Source organism: Fukomys damarensis, unplaced genomic scaffold (assembly GCF_012274545.1).
Source record: "Fukomys damarensis isolate Sample0158 unplaced genomic scaffold, DMR_v1.0_HiC HiC_scaffold_39, whole genome shotgun sequence".
NCBI lineage: Eukaryota > Metazoa > Chordata > Mammalia > Rodentia > Bathyergidae > Fukomys > Fukomys damarensis.
The window spans coordinates 122,954,138-122,977,413 of record NW_022900951.1 but is presented as its reverse complement, the minus strand read 5'-3'; the positions used below and the strand labels follow the sequence as shown (position 1 = coordinate 122,977,413).

Here is a 23,276-nt window from a genome sequence, read left to right as displayed (position 1 = left end):
CTCACTGTGTGTGTGTGTGTGTGTGTGTGTGTGTGTGTGTGTGTGTATGTGTGTGTGTGTCTGCTTCCCAAGCAGACCCAACCATGAAAAGAAAATGCAACAGGTGAGGTGGATGGACAGAACACCCAAGCTTTGGGCAAGTACCTTCAGTGTATGATCTTTGTCACTTCCTCACTGAAACCATGTGCATACATGATCATGGATCTCAGATTGTAATGAGTGAATTCTGTTGTTCAAACTGTTTTATTGCAGTCTTGGATATTATAATTCTCCCCTTTTGCCTCATGCTTCATATTCCTGTCTGAGGAGGTAATACTTAGCTTTTGAACATATAATGTTTGCTCTTTTGGTTTCTGTGCACAGGGCCTGTCTGCCGCTCAGAATGGCTAATGCTGCCATGGAAAAGGCCAGAGTTGGGCAGGAAAAGGGAGGGTCGCTCTGATTGTGAGATACTTAGTACTGAAATGCCAAATTAGAACCTGATATGTGTTCCATCTTCACAGAGAATCCATGCGAAACTCATTCTCTTAGGATTATTTAAGCTCCAACTATAGCACAAGAGCTTAAGAACTGTTTTTGAAAAAGACTGATGTATACTCTCTCAACCTGGACAACCTGAGTTTTCTCACATGTGTCAGGGTGAGAGGACTATGAATGAGATGATTTGAGGATGTTGCCAAACTGTGAATGGCTTCTATCAGCTATGTTGTGCCAGCATGAATTCAGCCACTGGGTTCTGAGAATGCTTCTAAGTATCATGTCGGCTCAGACCAATGGTATGGTCAGACCCCTTGGGCGTATCACTATGAATGTGCTTGTATATTCCCCCTAAATCGTTCTGTGTGACAAACGGAAATGACTGTACAATCTTGTTGCTCAGACAGGAGTCCCAAAACTACCTCTAAGGTTTATTCAGAGGTGTGACTGAAACAAAACATCTAACTTGTGCATAGTACAGAGCAAAGGTTCTTCCAAAAATGGGAGCCTCAGTCTACCCCATCTTGATGTTGCTGGATATATGACTGCTACAATTAGAAGACAAGGGAACGGCATTTTATAATTTACATGGCATTATTTTAGCTCAATGGAAATGATTTTGGCAGTTCCTCAAGCAGGTAAACAGAAACTTACAATAGGACCTAGCAATTCTTCCTCTAGATACACATGTTAAACAGCCAAAAACTTATACTCAAATACTCATTGCAGCATTATTAGCCATGGCAGAAAGGCAGAAACAATTGAAACATCTATCAGCTGATGAATGGATAAACAAAATGTGTTTGATCCATGCAATGGAATATTACTCAGCCATAAAGCAGAATTAAGTCTTATTACATGGTACAACATAGAAGAACCTAGAGAACATTATGGGTAGTTGGAAGAAGTCAAACATAAAAGGGCCCGTATTGTGGGAGTCCATTTATGTGGAAGAGACAAATTTATGGGAAAAAAATTAGATTGGTAGCTGTCAGGAGCTAAAAGAAAGGGGGAATGAGAAGTAACTGCGTAATGGTTACGGAATTTTCATTTAGGATTGTGAGAATATTCTGAAATTGGTAGTAGATGCACAGCTCTGTGAATGTACTAAATACCACTGCACCACTGTTATGTGACTTTTACTACAATAAAGAAAAAGAGAAAATGACACCAATTGACACAACTTTGGACGACAATGCTAGGCCTCATGCAGCCAGAATGCACCAAAACGTTGCTACCGTTATTGCTGCCGTTACTCCACAAGTGTACAGCCTTGCAAGCCTTTTAACCAGTCTGCAAACTCTCTAGGGATGACTTATTTGCAGACACTGCAACCTTGTGCCCACTTGTCACTTTGTGGACTCACTTAGAGGGAACAGGTTGTCGTCTTGCTTGCCTTGAACGTACTAGTTCAGTTTCCCCATCGAATGGTGAGGCCCTAAGCCTTGTCGAGGAGGATGTAACTGGTCTATGGGCAACAGATCATGGCAAGGTTCTGACTCATTAATCCTGTTCATCTGAGGGTCTCAGCTTTTCCACAACAGCAGCACAACTATCTTGGAAACCCGGTTGATTCAGGCCAGTGGGCCTGATGGTGCTTATTAAGGTAAATACAGAAACTAACATTATGAGCCAAAAAGCAGAGTGCATTTACATAATAACACAGAGGAGGAAGTCAATGTGTAAAATATACTTTCACTTATTGTTGAAGTCAGCGTAAAACATTTCCATTAAAAGGTAACGCTGCATCTGTCAAATTTGATGATCTAGGTTGTTTTGTTTGTTTGTTTGTTTTGTCTTATTTACAAATCTCATGATCTTGTCAGTGATGTGTAAAATGCAGAAAGCAGAAATGATTGGAAATTAACTGTGCATTTTACATTTGCTATGAAGTCCACAGCTCATGGAGGAGGGAGACTGCATTCCATCAATGTACAGCAAGCCCACAGCAAATGACAAGGTGCACTTTTTTACACATCACCAAAACTACATAATTCTTCTCCATTCCTTATTCGAGGTCACCAGCACACTCAGGAGCACCCCACATTCGATAAAGACCTCCCTCACAGAGAAAAGACACAGGCAACATTGATACCTCACAACACTCTTGTTCTCGTGAGTCATAAATACTACCATGGCCTTTTCAAACCAAGAAGTCTGCTCTCTTTGAAAGTGCTAAAAGCACATACTCCTGCTGTCTCCTTTGCTGGAAAAGTACCGGAAATACTTATAGAATGCAGAATGGGAGAAAACAAATGCAGCAGTATATTTTTGCCAAATACTGCCTGCCTGAAGGTTCGTACAAGCTGCGAGGTGTGAGGTATTGATTTGCGGCTGCATTCGGAAGTGGGTCATCTGGGACAGCTGAATGGAGCAGTCACATTTATACCTAATTAATGAGTGTGGGCTCCAGTCCACCCTGTGGAGTCCCCAAATGAAAGTTAGTCCTCACCCAAGACAATCGGCAGTTCAAGGGAGGGAAACACAGTCTTTATTAGTAACTGATGACCCGTATTTGTGCAGGGAAAGTAGAGAGAGAAGGGGAGGGCCAGCAGTTTCAGGGAGCGCTCCATCTCCTTACTGTAGCTTTCATGAAAGCAGGAGCTGAATGGACCTGTTTCTGAATGCTTGGCCCTTCTTTGCTCCTTTTCCTTTCTCCCAAGCCCAGAGATAAAGCATAGAGATGGCCTGTGTTTGGCAAAACCATTCTAGTTCTTTTACTTCCTCTCCTCAGTTCCCAAACCACCCCTAAGCAGCTCCTACCTGGTAAAGCTCCGTGGCTGTGCATTGAGTGGTCAAGGTCTTCACAGGCTCGAGGTCATCTTCGTCACTGCTCAGCTTTAGGTCATCTTCGAGCATCCTGCAGAGAAATCAGAGTGGCGTTCACATTTGAACATGTCTTTTCTAAATCATCCTCGGATACATCTTGTGAGGCAGATAAAATATTGAAGCTACAATCTGACAGCTGCAATTCCGTCAAAGGTGCAGAGGGAACCAAGATTCTTTCAGCTAATTAGATATTTGAGCTCTTATATTTATGTCATACTCTGCACACAGCTTCCCCCTCTACATACTCCTAAATCAAGGGGTGAAAAAGACTATTTCAGCATCTCCAGAGATTGCTGGAGTCTATATATTAGGACTACAAAAAGGTGCAATAAATGTACTGATCAAACACTTTGTAGATGGGACATGGCATTGGATCCTTACAGGACAGGGTGCTCTGAATCTGCCAGGCAAGAATATGGCCTTGCTAATACCCCACAGCTCTAGATGCTGTTGGTGTAGCTTGCTGGGGCTCTTTGCATGGCAGACTAAAGTCCCGGTGGATTTGCACTGGGCAGCTCAGTGGCCATGAGAGAACCAAGCGAGAAATGGCTGGTCATGAACCTTTTGATATATGACTCATCTCTTCCTGAAAAACTTGATCCAAGAGATATAAGCCCATGATGTAGCTAAGAAATCTTTCTCTCCTAAGTCAAGGTACCTGAGAAATATGAGTGGTCTGGATTTGGGTGATGAGCTAGCACTTTCAAAATTGTTTATTGGGCACACAAAGCCTTTTGTTTCGACAGTGGCATTAATTCTAATGCCATCCATCCTCACTATCTCCAGGATTGAGCTCTGGCAGGAAAGGTGCCTTATTATCATAAAATTCCAGGTATACAGCCTTCAAAGATCAATTGTTGCTCATATTTTCATTTACAAAATACAGTTTTTGACCTTATTGCCAGGCTTCAAGAGGGCCCCAGGCACAGCCTCTTTGGACCCATTCCCAGTTCCCACACATGCCATCCTCTTTCTTGCTTCTAGGCTCAGCTCCAAGGCTACATTTCCACTCCTGAACTAGGGCATTCTGTTGCCTCTGCACAGCTCAGTCAGCTCCCACTTTTTCCACAAATGTTTTCTAGAAAGAACCCCTATCTCAGAAAGGATACAATTTTTCTCTGCTGCCTTTGCTCCCAGCCCTGGTTACATCACACCACACTTTTTCACTGCTTCCCTCTCCCCTATCAGTTCTAATGCACAGATAGGTAGTAGGAATAATGTATTCACCTCTGTATTTATCACAGTACCTTCCCAAGAATAATAAAGGTCCCACAGCCTCATTTTGTAGACAAAGAAAGAAAGGTTCAGAGAGGTGAACTACACACCTAGTTATACTATAGCCAGTCCTAAAATTCTCATTTCTGGATTTCTCCCTGTGTGTTTTTTTTCTGGGAAAATAATAGTCAGAAAGGAAAATGCAGCTTCTACTTGGACAAATAAAGGAGAATGTTATGTTAAAGTTTATGTCAGAAAGAGGTTCAGGTTAGAGTGGGTGCCCAGTAATTCTCCAAAGAGACCTCAGCTCTCTCTTTCACGCTCAGCCATCTAGGCCCATGATACGTTCACTGAGGTCTGAGAAGCATGGTGTGTGTGAGAGAGAAAGCATGATTAGTGAGAAGGACAATGGGTAGAGTTGGGTTCACATGAACGAAATTTGTGGGATTTATGACTGTCCTTCAAGAGACTAATGGATGTTTTGAAGATTGATGACAAGGAGACAAATGTATCTTGGTATTTATTTTGAAGTTTCAGGCTTATGACTCTGAACAAATAGTTCTTTATAACAAATTGTGGGAAATGAAGACTGTATCATTCTTATAAGCTATATAAATCAAATATTTAAAAACCATACCTCTTTATCATTACAAAAGGCCTCTCTCTCTCTTTCTCTCTCTCTCTCTCTCTCTCTCTCTATTGTGTGTGTGTATCTCAATAGATGTAGGGACTATCTACATGATAATTTATCTCTAAGTGTTGAGCCAGGTGTGGTGGTGCATGCCTGTAATCCAAGTACTAGAAAGGCTGAGGCAGGAGGATTGCCATGAGTGTGAGGCCAGCCTGGTCTACACGGTGAGCTGAAGGCCAGCCTGGACTATATAGCAAGACTTTGTCTCAAAACAATCATATCTAAATGTTAAAATAAATAAATGATGAAAGAGTCCTACAATTAGTGGACTCAGAAAAAGTGCTGAGTACTTCTCAGCTGCACAGGATTTAGTGCTGACAGTGACCCTATGAAGAAAGTCTCTTTCTAGCCCGATTTTCCAGACTGGGACTCTGAGGCTTAGAGCAGTTAGAGAACTTGCTCATGACCGCACAGCTAGAAATCATGGAGGCAAACATGGGACCCAGACCATCTCTAGCCAGAATTTAATAGTATGTAATGTCTGTCTAGAGATTACAACTTCTAGAGAACAGTGCATTAGGTAAAATTAACAGAATGCCAAAAAAACCAAGAAACCAGATGAACATGGTGGATTGTAGGCTAATCAGAAGCTCTGATATCTTGGACAAGTCACACATAATCTCTGAGGCTCACCTGTGTGCCTCCTCTGTTTGGAGAAATAATACTCTGGCTATGTCACAGGAGGACGATAACAAGAGCTAATGTATGTGAAATACTTTATGAAAACACAAAATGAATGCAAGCTATCATTAGTTTGGAAAGATGCCATCTTAGTGGAAATCAATGGACATCATTAATACAATTAACCAATTTTCACAAGGGGAAGTCTCTGGTGCACCCTACCTCCTCTCATGTGAATTTGCTGAACAATTGGAAGGTAGGCCATGGTGAATCAGAAAATGTCTACCACCATTTCAAGGCTGGGTCTAAAAATGAGCTTATGGTCTCTAGCTTACTGTCCTTCAAGTAGAATGAACCCACTCAGAAGCACAGCAGCAGAGCTCAAACTCAACAGTTACTTCATTCCTCAATCAATGCTGTATGATTTCAACATGGAAATCAAATGCCTTCCAATGTGCAATTCTGGAAATAGGCAGGCAATCTACATAGTGATGGACATTAACACTCCCCCAATGCATTAAAGCCAGTATGGATGTGGTTGTAATAAAGGACAATTTGATGTACATATGTAGGTCCTAGTAAATACAAGTCAAGGAAGTAACTAGGAAGGCAAAAACTACCTAGTTATCTCAGGAGGTATTAGGTATTCATTTCATTCCACTCCTTCCCTGACCTATTAAGCTTTATTATTGAATATACATGCACTTGTTTGCATTTTCATCCTTGGCTAATGCTGAAAATTACTCTAGGGAGAGCACAGGATTATGAAAGATTTTGAATTTAATTATTATAGCAGCACCATTCACACCCACTGCAGTTAAGTTCATCTCAGCAGAAAATGGTGATCTCTTTTCATGAGGTTATAATTCCATAGACAAATTCATCACATACCAGATATCCCAAAATGTGGAGAAAACATGCCATATGAATGGATGTCTGTGTGCATAATATGAAAAGCAAAACTGTCCTTCAGCTTTTCTATTAGACAAAAGTAGAATCCAGTAGAGTGCCTTATTGATTTCAGATGTCAGTTTAGGGCTAGTGGTTTGCAATGGCTGTTTTTGTATGAAAACACAGTTCTTGTTATCACTATGGCTTATGATTTCTATGATGTTAAGTAGAAGAGATCATAAAACTGTCCAAAAAACTAAGTCCTTGACCTCAGGAGATAACCCTATAAAAGCTAAAAAAAAAATGACATTTGAGGCAGATGAGAAAAAATAGAGAACAGAGGCTGAGTGTGGTGGTTCACACCTGTAATCTCAGGACTCTGGTAAGCTGGGGCAGGAGGAGCGCAAGTTCCAGCCCAAGTTGGCCAACTTAGTAAGACCTTATCTCAAAACTATATGAAGCCTCTGAGTTCAGCCCCTAGTATGAGGCAGGAGGAGAAAGAGAGAAATAATTTTAAGGTGGCATTGAGAAAGAAAAAAAGTGTTGTGCCAACATCTTTTCTGTCCCTGTGCCTCAAGCTGAGACCTGTGGATTTCAAAGACTTTGCATTAAAATATTTCAGGGCATTATGATGTGGCAGGTCTCATGTGAGCTGTCACCATGGAATCCGCAAGACTACTTTCCATAAATATTATCAATTGGAATGCTTAGGTGATTTCAGAGAAGGAAATGTGTTAGGCTTAAAAGATGATTATAGAGGAGTCTACAGGAATGTAGACCTTGGTTGAGGAAGCATGGGCTCAAGAGCAAGTGCTATCTATGTCACTGTGTCACCCAGTCATTTAGTGGAGATAACTAGAACATCCTCTACATATAGCCCTACAGCTCTTGTCTAGTGGGCAAACCAGACAGGATCTATTATTACTATTCAGGATCTTAGTTGATAGGGAGTCTTGCCAGTTGGGAGTAGACTTGTTCCTTTCCGTACCTTCTACCTGGTAGCTTGAGTCTTGTTCTCTGCAGTCCACAATCGGAGACCAGACTTGCAATGGTGTTGGAGCTAGAACTAGTGCTGCTGCCTCCACTGTGCAAGATATAGGAAGGCTATCACACTCAGGTTTTAGGTTTTCAGTAACATAGAACAACTCTAGGCTCCAGGCCTGTGATTTTGGGGACTTCCGCTTACTAGTTTAGATTATCACTACCATCCCAATTACCCAGAGCTGATGTAGTGAGAGTAAGTTTCTGATGACTTCAAAAGCGTCAAACTGCTTAGAGATAATAACATAGCCCACGGAGGGATGCCTGAGGACTTGTCCCTTCTCACCAATCTGCTGCTGTAGTTCTTGTCTAGAATAGTAACTTGGTTCTTTTGACATTTTAAGGGGCCTTCTCTTTCATAAAGCAAGCTGGAAGGAATGAAACATGACCAGTTTAGAATTACTCATGGAATTGGTTCTTTCCTACCTAGTGCTCTGTTCTCTCTGTACCATTGAATCATGTGCTGGTAGTAAGGCAGGTAGGTGACAAGGAAGAGAGGCGCTATTACATGAAGAGCTGCATTTAATTAGTGAAAGTTTTAACTTAGTTTCTGATTCAGTGACTACCTCACTGTGAAACATGGAAAACCCCAGTATGAGGGCTGTGCCAATGACAACCAGTTGAAAATCTTTATTATCTTCTATAGGGATGAATCTCCAAGACCTATCTAGCCTAGAGCCACCCACTAGGCCTGCAGTTTGGCAGTAAAGTAGTTCCTGCGCCCTGCCTTGGCCGTGCATACCAGGGAAGGAGTGTCCTCTATAGCCGAGGCCTGCCAGACTAGCCATCTCAGAAAACAGCTACCATTATTTGGGCTCCTTAGCATGAAGACTAGGAGTTCTCTTAAGGACCATCTTTGGCAAACTAGCTCCCTCCCATTTCCATAGTGTCCATGAGTTAGGAATAGGTTTTACACGGTTGAAAAAAATAAAAATAAGAGCATCACTTCATGATAAACAGAAATTATATGGTAATTAGATTTCATTGTATATAAAGTTTTATTGGAATGCAGCTATTGCCATTCATTATGTATTGACAAAGGCTGCTTTTGTGCTACAGTGGTCAGGGTGAGTAATTGTAACATAGACAGAAACCTACAATATTTACTATTTGAGTCTGTCTTAGTTAATTTTCCTATTGCTATGAAAAAATACAAGACACTCAAAGCTAAAGGAGGAAAAGTTTATTTTAGCTCACAGTTTGTAGAGGTTTTAGTTCATAGTTGGCCGGCTCCAAGTCAGGGTGGCATGACAGGGGAGCATACAGAGGAGAAATAGTCCATGCTATGGCAGGCAGGAGACAGAAAAGCAGCAAGCAGCAGCCTTCTTTCTGTTCCTTTTATATCCTATCCAGGCTGTAAGCTTATTGAGTGTTGTCACCCACAGCCAGAGTGGAGTATCGTTAATTCCACCATCACACTCTTGGTCCCAGCATCACACCCTAAGTCCCAGTATCACACCCTTAATATACATTTACACACCCTAATCCAGTCACTTTGGAAAATCCCTACCTATGACCACATGATGCTTTGGGGAACATCTAGATACAAACCATAAGAGAACCTTTACAGAAATACATTTGCTGACCCTTGCTTCTAGTCCACAGTGTTCCAACTCTTATACTGAAGCATCTTTTCTCATGCTAAGTGAATTCTCAGAAGGAACCCCACATGAAAATAAATGAAAATAGTGCTGCTTTGGAGAGCCCTTGCCTTGGAGAACCATAGTCTGAAAGCAACTTCTCCAGCTAAATTTTGTTTTATGAAGATAACTGTGGCTCTACGGATATTGCATAGGATTTTGCCAGAGAACCTGAGTTTAAGCTATTTAACTAACCTCTTTGAACTTCATTTTATTCCTCTGTGCAATGAGAATCAAAATACCTATCTCAAAGATTCAGTAAGTATTGAATTGTTTGAAAGTTTGAGTTCCCAAAAAACAGTGTAATCGCATTCTTGTTATTGCAAAACAAAACAAAACAAAACAAAACAAAAAAACAAAACAAAACGGAAAACACCTAACATCTATGATTTAAAGGAAAAGAAGATTAACTTGGCTCATGGTTTTAGATTTAGTCTATGGTTGGCTAGTTTAAAGACAGGAACATCAGGGCCTAAGGGTGTGGTAGAGTAAAGATGCGTAGTTCTCCGTGTCTGGGAAGCAGAGCAGGGGAAGAGTGCCGGAGAGGAAGAGGCCAGGGACCAGACATCCACCAGGCCATGCCTCCACGTCCCACCCGGGCACACTCAGAAATGAGTATCACTGATTTCATAAGCATCTCTTGATACAGTCAAATTAACAGTTGAGATTAGCTTTCACTAGCAGTAAAGGAAAAAAGAAGACTTTTTTTTTCTAGGCAAAGATGGGGCACATATAAATTTATATTTATATCACAGACAGAAGCCAAAGCTAGTAGTATGAACCTTGATAGATGAGACAACTTAGTTGTATCAAACTGCTGCCTCTTCAGCCTACAAGATTGCAGATGACTTTGAAGAATTATATACACCAAAACACTATTGTGATATATTTTAGGTGTGCATGTGTGTGTCTGTGTATTTTAAGTGTGTGTGTGTATGTGTTTGTGTGTGTGAAAACAACTAAAAGAGGATTTCCCTAGACAAGACTATAGCCTAGTGGATAAATCTAGACCTAAAAAAATGCAGGAACAATTCCAAAAAGGAAAATAGAAACTTTGGTCTTATAAAAAGACCCCAATAGCCACATGTGGTGGTGTATGTCTGTGGTCCCAGAATTCTGGGAGGCTGAGGCAAAAGGATCACAAGTTTGATCTCAACTTGGATAACTTAGGGAGACCCCCCCCATCTCAAAATTTAAAAAATTTGAAAAGGGTTGAAGACGTAGCTCAGTGCAAAGGTCCTGGGCTCAGTCCCCCATACTATCAAAGACACTTCAAGCATAGATTCACTCTTCTATAAGAGTATAATAATCATCTTGAAAGAATTTCATCTGTCATCCTAAGCAATATCGAAATACATTCAAGTGGTAAAACAGAAACTCAATCATTCATTTAAAGGACATGGTATAAAAGATTGACTGGAAGGAGGAGGCAGTAAGGAAACAAATTAGACTATCACTGAAGTAGTCCGCGTAAAGGTGGTAACCTGAGTCAGGGCAGGGACAGTGAAGACCAGGAAGACAGGAGACCCGATTTTAGAGAGATTTTACAATTAGAGTCAACTGAATCGCACACTGAAACATTCCCTCGAACTAGGCTGCCTTTCTTTCCTTATTGGGCACAGATACCTGTGACAGAACCTTTGCTGCCTGGCAGAGGAGCATTTCGTATACTCAACCTCTCTCTTTGGAGACAGGCCTGGTTAGCTCCATTCTCAATTGATGGGGAAAGACAAATTTCTTGCCAAGAGACTATCATTTGGGGCTTGTCCTTCTCAGCCTTCCTTCAGCTTCTTAGGCCAGCAAGCACAGCTGACCAGGGAGAAGAAACCTCTCTGGTTACCTCCAGAAGGCCTCCGAATCACGTTACTCCGCCCTTCATCAGCTCCTAATTGTTGGAGGATTAAGTAAATCACTCCTTTAGGGAGCTGATCCATTAATCTCCAGCTAAGGAAACTCTTCAAAACAACTAAAATACCAAGTTGCTGTTAAGTGCACTGCAACTCATGCCCACTGAAAGCCACTGTGCTTTACATTAAACTTCATGGGAACAAGAACCAATTCAGAGTTATATCAGAGGCCCTGCAAATTCTCAGTGGCTGGTAACACATCACTTTATCTTGGAGTGCCTCAAACTATTTCTCAAACCCATTTCTAGAGAAAGGTTGTCAAAGAAAGGCTGCTTATCTGCATTGAGATAGACCAAGACAGGATTTCCTTTATGGGAATGCATAAGGAATCTAACATTTTATTTCAGATCAAGTAAAAGTATTCATTTTTGACAATATAGGCTCAACTAACATGTTGACAGCAATGTTGCCCTGTTGTTTTTGTGTAACCCGATTTGTATGCTCAGCTCTTTCAGCTGCATCACAGTGAATCTCCACACTTTACAGTAAGAGCCAGACTATCTTACAACCCATAGCAATAACATTTCAACTCCATAGAATCCTGGAGTTGGCACACGTGGCTCAGAACCCTATGAGAATTACAGTGGTAAGCATGAATATGATCAGCCATGTACAGTGGACCCTCGAGTCACAGCTGGCCTAACATACGAACACCTTGGTTTATAACACAGAATTTTAGTTTTAATTTATGACCGAAGTCTTGAGTTACAACCCAAATGCCAGCCCCGTGTGCTTCCAGATGGTCTCTGATACAGATTTAGCCCTTAAAAAGTTCTGGAAGGAACAGAACAGCATGCTTTCCTGTGGTGGGTTCATTGAGAAATACTGGGCCAGTGTTTCACTAAGGACACTGAGATCTGCTGTGTGCAGATGAAAAACTTTGAAGGCTGTGTAGAGGTACCTGAGCCTTTAACTGACCAACTTGAGTTACAGTCAGCCCTTGGGAACGAACTGAGTTCAGAAGTCAAGGGTCCAATGTACAGATATACAAAGCAGGACAAGGTCAAGCCCAAGTTCTAGCCAGCCTGACTGGCAAAGTGAGATCTACTTTTAGATTTACACAGTCTAATGCTATGTAATGAAAGGTAGAAAGAACTGCCGAAGGTTCAGTTCTCTCCTTCTCCTTGGTTCCACACAACAAAGCAGAGGATTCCATAGGCCCAAAGAGCCAAATGACTGCAGAGTGAGTTAGAGGATGCTCTGGGGCTCAGAGGCCCACTCTGGATCTTGACTTAGCCTTATTTATTTTAATAGGTTGCAATTCTAGTCAGTGTGAGAAGGGACAGGAATCTTTCTACTTTGTCAGATGCTGAGAGGCAATGGAAAGCTTTCACGACAGCCTCCCACACAGGCTAGGAGGGCAAGTGGGGGACATTCTTGAAGTCCATCTCACAATCTATCCTCCTGCAATGTCATTTGTAGGGAGAATCACTATACTGCTGAGATCCAGCTATGATGCAAGTCTTGGGCTATCTGGCCTATTTGCACACCTTCAGGGGCTTCCTGATGGCATCCATGGTCCACGTAGTTCCCTCCACTACTAGACATCCTAAGCAGTTGATAACTACCCCTTACGGAGCCTACTTTTCAGATTCCAGTGCTCTGCTGTATGTTCTCATTTACTAATGTCTCATGGCAAATAAGCATGCTGTCTACATTTAAATTCTAACCAAGGCTGGGAGTGTCATTAACACAAGCAGAACAATAGCTAATAGACTTGTTTTCCCGGGGGTGGGGTGCCAGTGAGCTAAACTGGCCATAGTAATACCTCCCTTTGAGACTAAGTGTAGGCATCAGCAAGAATTAGGCAGTGCTCAGTGTCCTGGAAGTCCAGTAACTACACTCTTTGCAAAACTAATTGACTTGTGTGTGGCTACTGAGCATAGTGCAGGGCTCAATGTATGAACTAAGCCTAGTATGCCATCAGAATAGGGCCACATCCAAACCCTCACCAGCTGTGTCACGTAGGATCAAATCCCTTGAACTTTTGAGTGCTTCATCAAATGGGGATCACAAGGGTAACGCTTTATAGGATTGCTGTAAACTGCTGAGTGAAATATCCCATGTCAGACCCCCGCCACAAAGCAATCACCCAATTCTTATCATCTGTTGTGATTATTAGATCAAGATAGATTCCGAATACATCCAATAGTGTTTCATTTGGAAACACAGAAAATTAGAAAAACGTGTTCTCGAGCTAAAGCAAAAACTGAAGAAAAAGAACCAAACCTTTGTCACAAATACCTGTTGCATGCCAGAGATGGAAGTAGGTCAATTTCTTAGAATAAAATGAATCTTTGTTAATATTATGTCAACAATTTTTTGAAATATAGAAAATCTAGACCTACACAAAATGCAACTGAATAGTATATCATAAAATATTAACCTACCAAACTGCAAGAGTACATAGTTTGATAACAGGAAGTCTATTTGTATGATGTATCACATCATCAACAAATAATATGATTACAAACCATATCATGCTATCAAGAAATGTCAAAAGTATACCTGATTATTTTTTCCCATTGTAAGTGCAATCCTTATAAAAAACTAGGTATAGAAGGATACTACCTTTTTGGATTAGGACTATGTAAAAGTAAACTGTCAACACAAGGTAGGTTTTTGTAAGTACAAAAGGTTGACTGAATTTGTGAGCATATAATTTGAAACAAAAATGGAATCACAGATGACTATGTTTCAAGTGTTTTTAAGAATTTGTATTGCTGTTGATTCATTGGGTAGATAGAAGGAACACAAACAGATTAATATCATCCAATGACACCATTTGTTCTGATAATTACTCCAATTTAAACAGTTTCAAGACATCACATATGGCTTCCACAAGGAATTCTTTCCATGTAGGTAAAGATGGGATTAGAAAATGACATGGAAAGTCTCAGTTTCCATTTTCATGGCTCATAAATTATTAACCATTCAAAAACACATCGCCGTTTTACTGACATTCATAACTGTCTACAAGCTTTATAAATACAGAGATGCTAGGTAAACTGAAAGAAAATATGATCACATTGTTCTAACAAAATGAGAATTGTTTTAGAAGGGGCTTCACAGTGTCTGGGCATATATTTTCCCTAAGTAACACTATGAGACATGCATTTCCCCTGAGAAGTCAACATTTATGTTGCTGTGCTTGGCTGCAGAGCCAATCCTGCACTGGCTCTAATACAGAGAAATTTTCTGAACATTTTGAGTAACAGGACTGAAATAATTTAACAGCTCCTTCTGTGCATGTTAAATGAGTTGCATGATATAGTTAGCGTTTGCAGAAAACTTGTTTACACTATAAATTATAGCACATGGCACAATCACATTGATGTGGAAAGCCAGCCATGTTGAGTCATTCTGGCCATCTTTCTCCAAATTTCAGCTCAGTTCACATGAATCCTCTGGGGCTCACCAACACACCACAAAAATTTCTTAGCCCTGTGGCCCTGCTAAACACATACAAGGTCATCATCTAAACCCTGCCACTGACTCCTCAAGAAGGCCTGGACCAAATAATTTCTGGAAGAAGGGGAGCCCACTGTCAATAAGTGACATATAGACCTAGACTGTTGTGTACTACCATTTGTTAGAGCATTAAAAGGGACTGGCTTTGTAATTCTGACACGCACAGGTGTCTAACAATTAAAGGCTCTCATAAACCCTATTTTCTAAGCGGTGATCTTATGAAAGGTAAAAAGAGAACTAGATAGAGTAAGGGTCCAGATAGGGTTCTTGAACGTAACAGATGTACAATCTAGGCAAGCTAATTGATCTCTCTAAGCTTCCATTTATTCTGTCTCTAATGCACGTTGATCACTATGTACTTTGTGCATTATTGCAAAGAGTAAGCTAAATAGGATGGGAAAAGAGTCTAATTGTGAGTGTTTAATAAATGTTACTACTTCTACCATCATTGATATTAGGACAGATTTGACCTTTGTTCTTATATAGATCAATGCATCAGAAATAGCCTTAAAAGATTCTCTACGGAAGAAACTACCAGCTCTCTGGTTGAAGAAAGTTTAAGCAACAACAGAAGGCCTTCAGTGTAAGTATATTGTACCATAGGTGAATATCTTATGAAGTTAGATGTCTGTTCTTTACTGATTTGGCTTCATGTATGAAAGTGTCAACTATGAATACTTCTCCAGTGCTAGGCTATTTCTATTCAGTTATTCATAGATTCACATTCTTGATGATATATGGGCAAAATAAACATAGATATGTATAAATACTGGCCAATAGTTATCATCGAATTTCTACAACCATACAATCTGTTCAGAATAAAAATATAGTCACCACAAATAAAAGTGCTTTAATCATTCTAGAAACAATATGCTAGTAAAATCAAAGCCTCTTGAACCTTTTATGTCTGATGTATAATTATGACTTGAGGGCTTATACCATGCCCCTGTCTCACAATAAATCTAAGTCAGCCAATACTAGCTAATAATAACTGAGACTTACTGGGGTAAGCTGAACGTGTGCCAAACATTTACTTTTCTAAGTGCTCTGAGAGACCACCTCATTAATTCTTCCCAAGAAATCTGCAAAGTTGTGCTTATCTTTTCGGTTTTCAACAGAGGAAACCCAAAAACTTAGAAACTTAGGAAATTTATGAAGATAATTCACAGGGGAAAATATCTGTCATATATCTATGACAGTCTAGTGTTTAGAACATATAAATTATCTTGGAAACAACAATAAAGTGATAGGCAAAACAATGAAAGAATGGGCAAAGGATCTGGGCATTGTCATGTAGCAGATACTACTAAAAACTGTGTCTGCCACCCTTAAATTCACATGTTGAAACTCTTCTCTGCAATGTGATGGTTTTTGAAGATGTGGCCTCTCAGATCAGGAGGGCTCCCTCATGTTGACATTACTGCCTGAAAGGTGCAAGGCAACTCACTTCCTCTTGCTTTTCTTCCACCATGTAAGGAAACCAAGAAGAGGGCTATCACCACAACCCAAGCATCCTGGCACCCTTATTTTGGATTTCCCAGCCTCTAGGACTATGGGAGATAAAAAGCCATTCTGTTAGAACAGCCTGAACCAAGACAGAAAGACAAATCACCAGTAAACAAATGGAAAACAGACTGACATCATTAGCCATCAGGAAACAGACAGAAAGTGTGAAAACAACAGTGTCCATCAGCTGATAAATGGGCAAACATCAGGTGGTCTATTCATGCAATGGAATATTGCTCAGATACAAAAGGAATGATGCACTGAAACCTGTTACAACACAAATGAATCTCAAAAACATCGTGCTAAAGTCTCTGAAAGCCACACATTCAATGCTTCTATTTATATGAAATGTCTAAAGTAGGCAAATATATGGACATAGAAATATAAAGACAGTAAAAGAGTGGCTGTTAGGAGTTGGGTGAGGGTGTTAGGGAATGACTGTTAATGTCATCAGGAACTTTGGGGGCAACTAAAACGTTCCCGAATTAGACTGAGGTGGTGGCTACCCAACTCTGATTATTAAAAACAAACAAACACCCAAACATGGAATTACACACTTCAGAATATGAGTTTTACTGCATCAGGATCTCAGAAAAATTAGTTTTTTAAAAGTCTCACAGCAAGTCAGAAGTGCCAGAGGTAGCTGAGATGGCAACCCTCACTGTCCTGACGTCAAAGCCCATGTCCCTAGCCACTCTATCTACTGCCGTGCGCAGCAGAGATTGGCAGAACGTCTCAGATGCATTCCTCCTCAAATCTACTGAGCAAAACAGAAAGAGGCCTTTTTTAATTCTCACATAATCCCCTTCTCTGTCTATTTTTCCTACATTGAAACTGCAGTTGATACAGCCAGCAGGAGCCTCACCAAGGGAAAATGGCTTTGTCTTTTTCTGGTAGAGACAAAACACTGCATTAAAGAGACTGCTGTCTGGATGGGGTGGAGACCACACCAATATCCCATCTACAAAGCCTCCTCTCCCCTCCCTGACTTGGCAGTGTCCAGACCTGGGCTAGGATGGCAGGACTCTGAGCCTTGGCCCCCTCACAGCACAACAGATTCCTTGCTCCCATCCCCAGCAAACCCCACAAGCAGGCACACGTTCTTTACGGGTTGACAATGCAGATGAGCTGCTCTAATTGGATGGCAGAGCTGATGGAAAGAGACCCGTATCTCAGCAGTGGAAGGAGAAGTAGGGATGAGGATGCAGATTTGAAATTGGGCTGATGGTTTTATGCTGGAATTTCCTTAACACAGGTAAAACTGACCTTTGACTCTAGGTCAAGGTGTCAGTGCTTGCTGGTCTGATGAGCAGCCACCCAGGTTGCAGTCCTTTCCCATTGTTGAGTTCATGCCAGCCCAGGTCCTCTCCTGGCAAATCGATTTTCCACATTGTGACACATGGGATGAGGTAGCTGGGCTCCTAGCAGGGCTCAGCACCGGCATGCAGCTGCTACACTAATGCAAATGTTAGATCACAAATCCAATTTAAATCCGGGTCCCCTTGAGCTGAGAGACAATTTTCCTTTAAACCTCTCTGGTTGTCTGTTGTCTATCTTCTACAGTCTTAGATATGACACTCTAAAAAAAAAAAAGTCCAGGCTGCTTTTCTTCACGTGAAGAGAATGATCCCCACCCGCTTCTCACCACCAGGAGCTCTATGTTTCCGGTCATTGTCAGCTTGAAGAACCCTTTGGCAGCCTTGAAACTCAACAGAGACCTTACTGCCATCTCCCCACACCTTGACTTCCACTCCTAGACCTGTCCTAGGGAAACATCCAGGGCTACTTTAGGCAGGAGGCCCTGACACTGGGCCTGCTCTCTGTGACAATATGAGGGTCACACTGACCCTTGTCTTAGGCCAAGAAATGAATAGTCAGTTGTCTTTTTGGTTTTCCAACCATGAAGGAACAGGGGTGTTCCTACCAGATTTTTCTTGCTTTTGGTTATTTCATTTACCTACCTATCCAGGCCAAATTGCCTTGCAGCTCTCTGCAGAACTTAAGCTGACAGAGATAGCTGCTATTGTTAATAGGAGCCTTCACTTGAGCCTATTTAGTGGGGCCTCATTTTGACAGCTTCACAATAGCCACCTTTCCCTGAAAGAAAATGTAACTTAGTGGAGAGAGAAGATGGGACCATAGTCTGTTCTGTATCTTGGTCTCCAGTGGGCTCTCTTGGCATAACATCCAACCACAAAGTCAGAGAATGGACTAGCCATAGGAAGACAAGATGGTCAGTATCCAGGCTTGGCTAACAAAACTGGGAAAAGCCACAGACCAGACCTGTTTGCAAAGCATGTGGGGCTGCTTCCTACAGACATTTTGCCTCTATAGGAAAAAAGTACAATGGTACTCTTAAATATTTTAGCAATTGCCCAAATGGAAGTTGGGAAGACTTTCTTTAGTAATTGGAGTAACAGTGTTCTCTGGAAATTAACCACTGGCCGATGCAACCTGGGTCATCCCCCAAAGTCCATGGCATTCTAAGAGAGTGAAAGAAGAAAGCAGCTCAAGGATGACTGTGGAGGGGACACCACCAGGTTTCCGCTTTTTAGAATGGAACAGAACTAACTGAGTACCTGATCACCGAAACCTGCTGCCATGTAGAAAGGTAAATTCAAGGAGCAGGATTGTCAGTGTTTGCATTGGGTCCACCCCCAATTCCTATGCTGTGGATGCTACATTCAGTTTTAAGCCTCCCGCTTTGTGGTACTTTTTAAAAATAACATCCCCTGGAAACCACCAGGCTTTACCCCAGTTCTTAATTCCTGCTTTCCTTACGTATGTGGATTGGAAGGAATGCATTCACACCCCTATTTGCTATCTTTTCACATATTCGCCTCACCATATAATTACACTGGGGGGTGGCATATGAGGAGATGACAGAAGCTTGCTTGCCAAAAGAAAATAGCGCTGAAGGTAAGACAAGGGCAGTGGTGTTTTGCCAGAGACCAGTTTTCTAAAGTAGAAAATAACTGAGCAGTCTGAGCCTCTTGAGTTCACAAAGCATCACCAACAGCCAAGATTCAACCAAACCTCGGGGCATTCTTTGCCCTGCTGGTGAAATTGTCTTATTTTTGGTTTTATTAATGATTTGGGTTCCATAAGCCCTGTTTATTTAAGTATTAGTTTTGCCAGTGATACAACTAAATTTTGCTTCCAGTTTCATCTGCCAATGCCCCCTGAGGGTAGACTCAGGCTCTTGTAGGTGTGTGGCATTTCAGAACTTCAGCATTCCTGTGGCATAAGCTCTCCCCCTGGAGGGCTAGCCCTCTGGCACATTCTGGACAGAAAACCTCAGAACAGGAAGTGACTCAAACAGCATGAGGGACCAGCATACCTCCTAGAGAGGATAGCAGAAAGCAGAAGTCCAGAATGCAAGGTGATTACTGGCCTGTGGCCAGCAGTCAAGCTTATTGCCTTCCATCCAGGAGGAGAGAGAGAATGACACTACGCTGAGTTCCACTTCTCTGACTGCCCCAACCTATCCCTCTTCCCTGAATCCTCTGCCCAGGCAAACAAACAGTAATCTTCCCCTTGATAAGCTTGTTTTCTACTCTCTCTGTGTGGATCATCCACTGCCTGGACTCCTACAGCTTTATGTTCAGCCTAGAACACTTTTTGAAGCTCTAGGCTCCTAGTTCCAGTTCTATTACAATGTCCAGCAAATGCCTCAAAAGCCTAAGAAAAACAAAACCGAATCCATTATCTCTCTCATGCCCCTCCCTGGGTTGTTTTATTTAAGTATGCATGTATGCATTCCTTCATCCATTCACTCATGTTTTAATTTCATCTATCTAATGATTATTGCAGGAAAATTCATATCACACAAACTTTACCATTTTATAGTGGACTATTCAGTGCTTTTGAGCACATTTGCAGTGCTGTGTAATCATCACCATCATCTAGTTCTGGAACATTTTCATTGTTCCAGAAAGACACCCTGTAACTTTTAGCTATGTAATTTTTAGTTAGCACTCTCCTAATCCCTTTATCCCTTCCACACTCCATCTCTAGATAACCTCTAAACTGCTCTCCACCTCTATAAATTTGTCTAGCCTAGGTATTTCATATGAATGGAATCGTATCCTATGTGTCCTTTTGTGCCTGACTTCCTTCACTTAACATAACATTTTCAAAATCCATCCATGTCATATGTCATATCATGTGTCAGTACTTCATTCTTATGCTTAATTTTTGCATCTTTCTTTTATGCTTTGAATGATGGAATCCTTTCCAAAATACATATTGAAGCTTAATCCCCAGTGCACCAGTATCAAGAGGTGGGGCTTTAGGAGGTGATTAGGGCGTGGATAGAGTTAGAAATGCTCCTCCTCCTCTGTATATGATAGGATATACCCATCATCAGTTGAAAATATGGTGAGTCAAAAAATACGGTGAGTCTAGTGCACCAGAAGCAGGAAGAACAAATGAACATTTTGTAGACATTGCAGGATTGGAAAAGACAAAACACCATATCCAATAAACACTGGCACCAGTCTCCTTGTTTCCTCTTGATCCAGTGGCAGACTGAGAGCTCACTGCCCCTGCCTCCAATGAGGAGAGAGGATTGTGCTATGTAGAGCTAGCTTAGGAAAAGATCAAAATGAAAAGTTAAACGTAGAATCTCTACTGAATGTCTAATGCTTTCCCACCAGCATAAAGTTGAGAAATTGCACGGTGAACTACCACAAGTCTAGACCATCTATAGAATGCCTTGGACAACAAGATCTGGAAGTAGCTAGGCTCTTTTTGTCCTTCTATTCCTCCCGCCATGGGAGGATATAGCATTCTTCCTCCCCAGACTCCGGAACTGTGAGAAAATGCATTTCTCTTATTTGTAAATTACCCCATCTCAGGTATTTTTTTTAGAGTAGCAGTAACAGGCTAACTCATTTCTCCAGTGCCAACATCTATGTACATTTCCAAACAATCTTAGAGTCATTTTAAAATTGCTTATCCTCTCCCTCGATTCATATCTCTCATCATTCAGTCCCACAGATGGGAATGTAGATATCCCATTCCACTCAGCCTATCCTACCCTCTCTATCCCCAAGTATTTTTTTCAAGGTTCCAGCATGCCTCACCTGTCCAAGAGTTACCTCTCTAAAGTATAACTCTAGTCACACAATCCTCCGGACTAAGGTCCTTCCAGGGAAACAGAGGCCACAGAGCCTGAAAATCATTGCTGGGACATCTGGAATCTGCAGTGTTGTGTGACCCTGAGGACAGTAGGACCTGGGGTGTGGGGAGGAGGTTTGTTGCAAGGGTGTGCACGGGGTCTCAATGGAAGGTGACGGCCCCTTGGTGCCTAGACCAGCTCTTGGGACTTGGATGGGATGTGGGGACAGCCAGCATCGCAGTTGCTGATGGGGAAGGGTTGCCAGTTGTTCATGGTAAGGAGGTAGAGCATCTGTTTGTGTGGCTGGGCTTGACTGAACCTACTTCTCCACTTGTGCTAGACGTTTGGAGTCAGGGGAAATGCCTGAGGGACTCAGGGTGTCCATGGGCCAAAATGAAGTTCCAAACTATAGACAGAGACTTGGAGGGGCTGAAGAGATGGCTTTGAAGAGGGACAGGGGATCCCCCTAGCCTTTGGAACTTGAGGTATTTATATAGCTTCTGGAGTGATTTCTTCCTGAGGTAGATACTCACCTAGGAATCTGTGTTTGTGTGGGACCTTGGTACACAGCAATAATTCAAAGACACCAGACCACTGCAGACACAGGCATGAGGTCCATAAAAGTAGGACAAGTACGAATGAGAAGGGCTGGGCTGCCAAACTGCTAACCCCTATGTTACTATTATATAAGAGCTCATAAGAACCCTTAGCATCTGTGCGTCTTCTTGTATTTACAGTAGTACTGCTCACATCAGAGAAAATGCCATGTAGCTCATCTATGCACAAGCAGTTGCTAATTGTTAAAGGATTAAACAATTGTTTATTCAAGTATAGACTTGCGATTTCTCACATTTGTAGGTTTTCGTAGAAATTCTTTGGGCCTATTTAGTTTCGAATATCAAATTTCTTGTTTTTTCTGGGAGGAAAAAAAAAAGGGTTTAATCTAGATTTAAGACCCTCTCCAGCTCTTCAGAAATGAACACCATCATGCTACAGCATAAGAAAATCTGTCATGTTACTAAAAACGACTTTAATCACTTTAATCCATTCTTTGAGTTCCTTATTAGCACTAAATTGAATAAATGCAGAAATAACTACTTTTGCATAATTCCCAAGCTTGCAATTATGGAGAGAAGAGCATTTGGAGAAACTTAAAGCATCCACATAGTTTTGCTTAATATTTATTAGAACACAGCCCTGGGCTCCTTCTTTATCACATACTCATATTCATATATTTCACCACCACTCATTTTGGAGCTACTTATAATTGTAAGATACGTTTTTCCCTCAGAACATCCAGGTTCTGTAGATTTCAGCCCTCTCAGGAGGCTGATGGTATTTGCCCATTTTCAGATGGAGGTGATTATAAACAGAGCTTTGAAAAGATGTATTACATAGCAAGTCACACAGATTTGTGCCAATATAAAACATCCTCCAGGTTCTTTTCTAGTGTTAGCATGTAGAACATGGTGAGGCTGTTTTTCTCATCCTTAACATAGCTTCTTTTTTTCTTCTTTTCTGCTTCTGCTTCTCTAAGCAGGAACAAGCACACCAACGTAAAAGTGCCTGTCACTCTACCATATTGATTGTTTCCTACTAATTGCACATCATTTAATTACAAATAAAAGCCAGTGTATATCCTGGCCAAAGAAACTTAGCAAGTTGACAGCTTAAAAATGCGAAGACTTTCTTCTCTCCAGCACAAATACTCCTCCAACGCCCATAGCGTGAGTTTATTTACATTGCTCTCCCCTTGTCCTGGAAATAACAGCTCCCAGATTACGCAGGAGCAGTGCCATAGAAATAACCTTGTCAATCCCTCCCTGCCAACTAGGGTGCTAATCAGTGCCAATTAAGAGTCTCTC

At 41.4% G+C, this 23,276-nt stretch overlaps 1 protein-coding gene across 1 annotated transcript in view; it reads right to left on the bottom strand.

Annotated features, from left to right (window-relative positions):
- The window catches only part of Aff2 (AF4/FMR2 family member 2), a 316,042-nt gene that overhangs the window by 96,758 nt on the left and 196,008 nt on the right, over positions 1-23,276 (bottom strand). Inside the window, exon 7 of the mRNA XM_010616851.2 lies at positions 3,241-3,337. Within this exon, the coding sequence (XP_010615153.2) occupies positions 3,241-3,337 (97 nt within the window). The remainder of the gene's footprint in view (positions 1-3,240; positions 3,338-23,276) is intronic.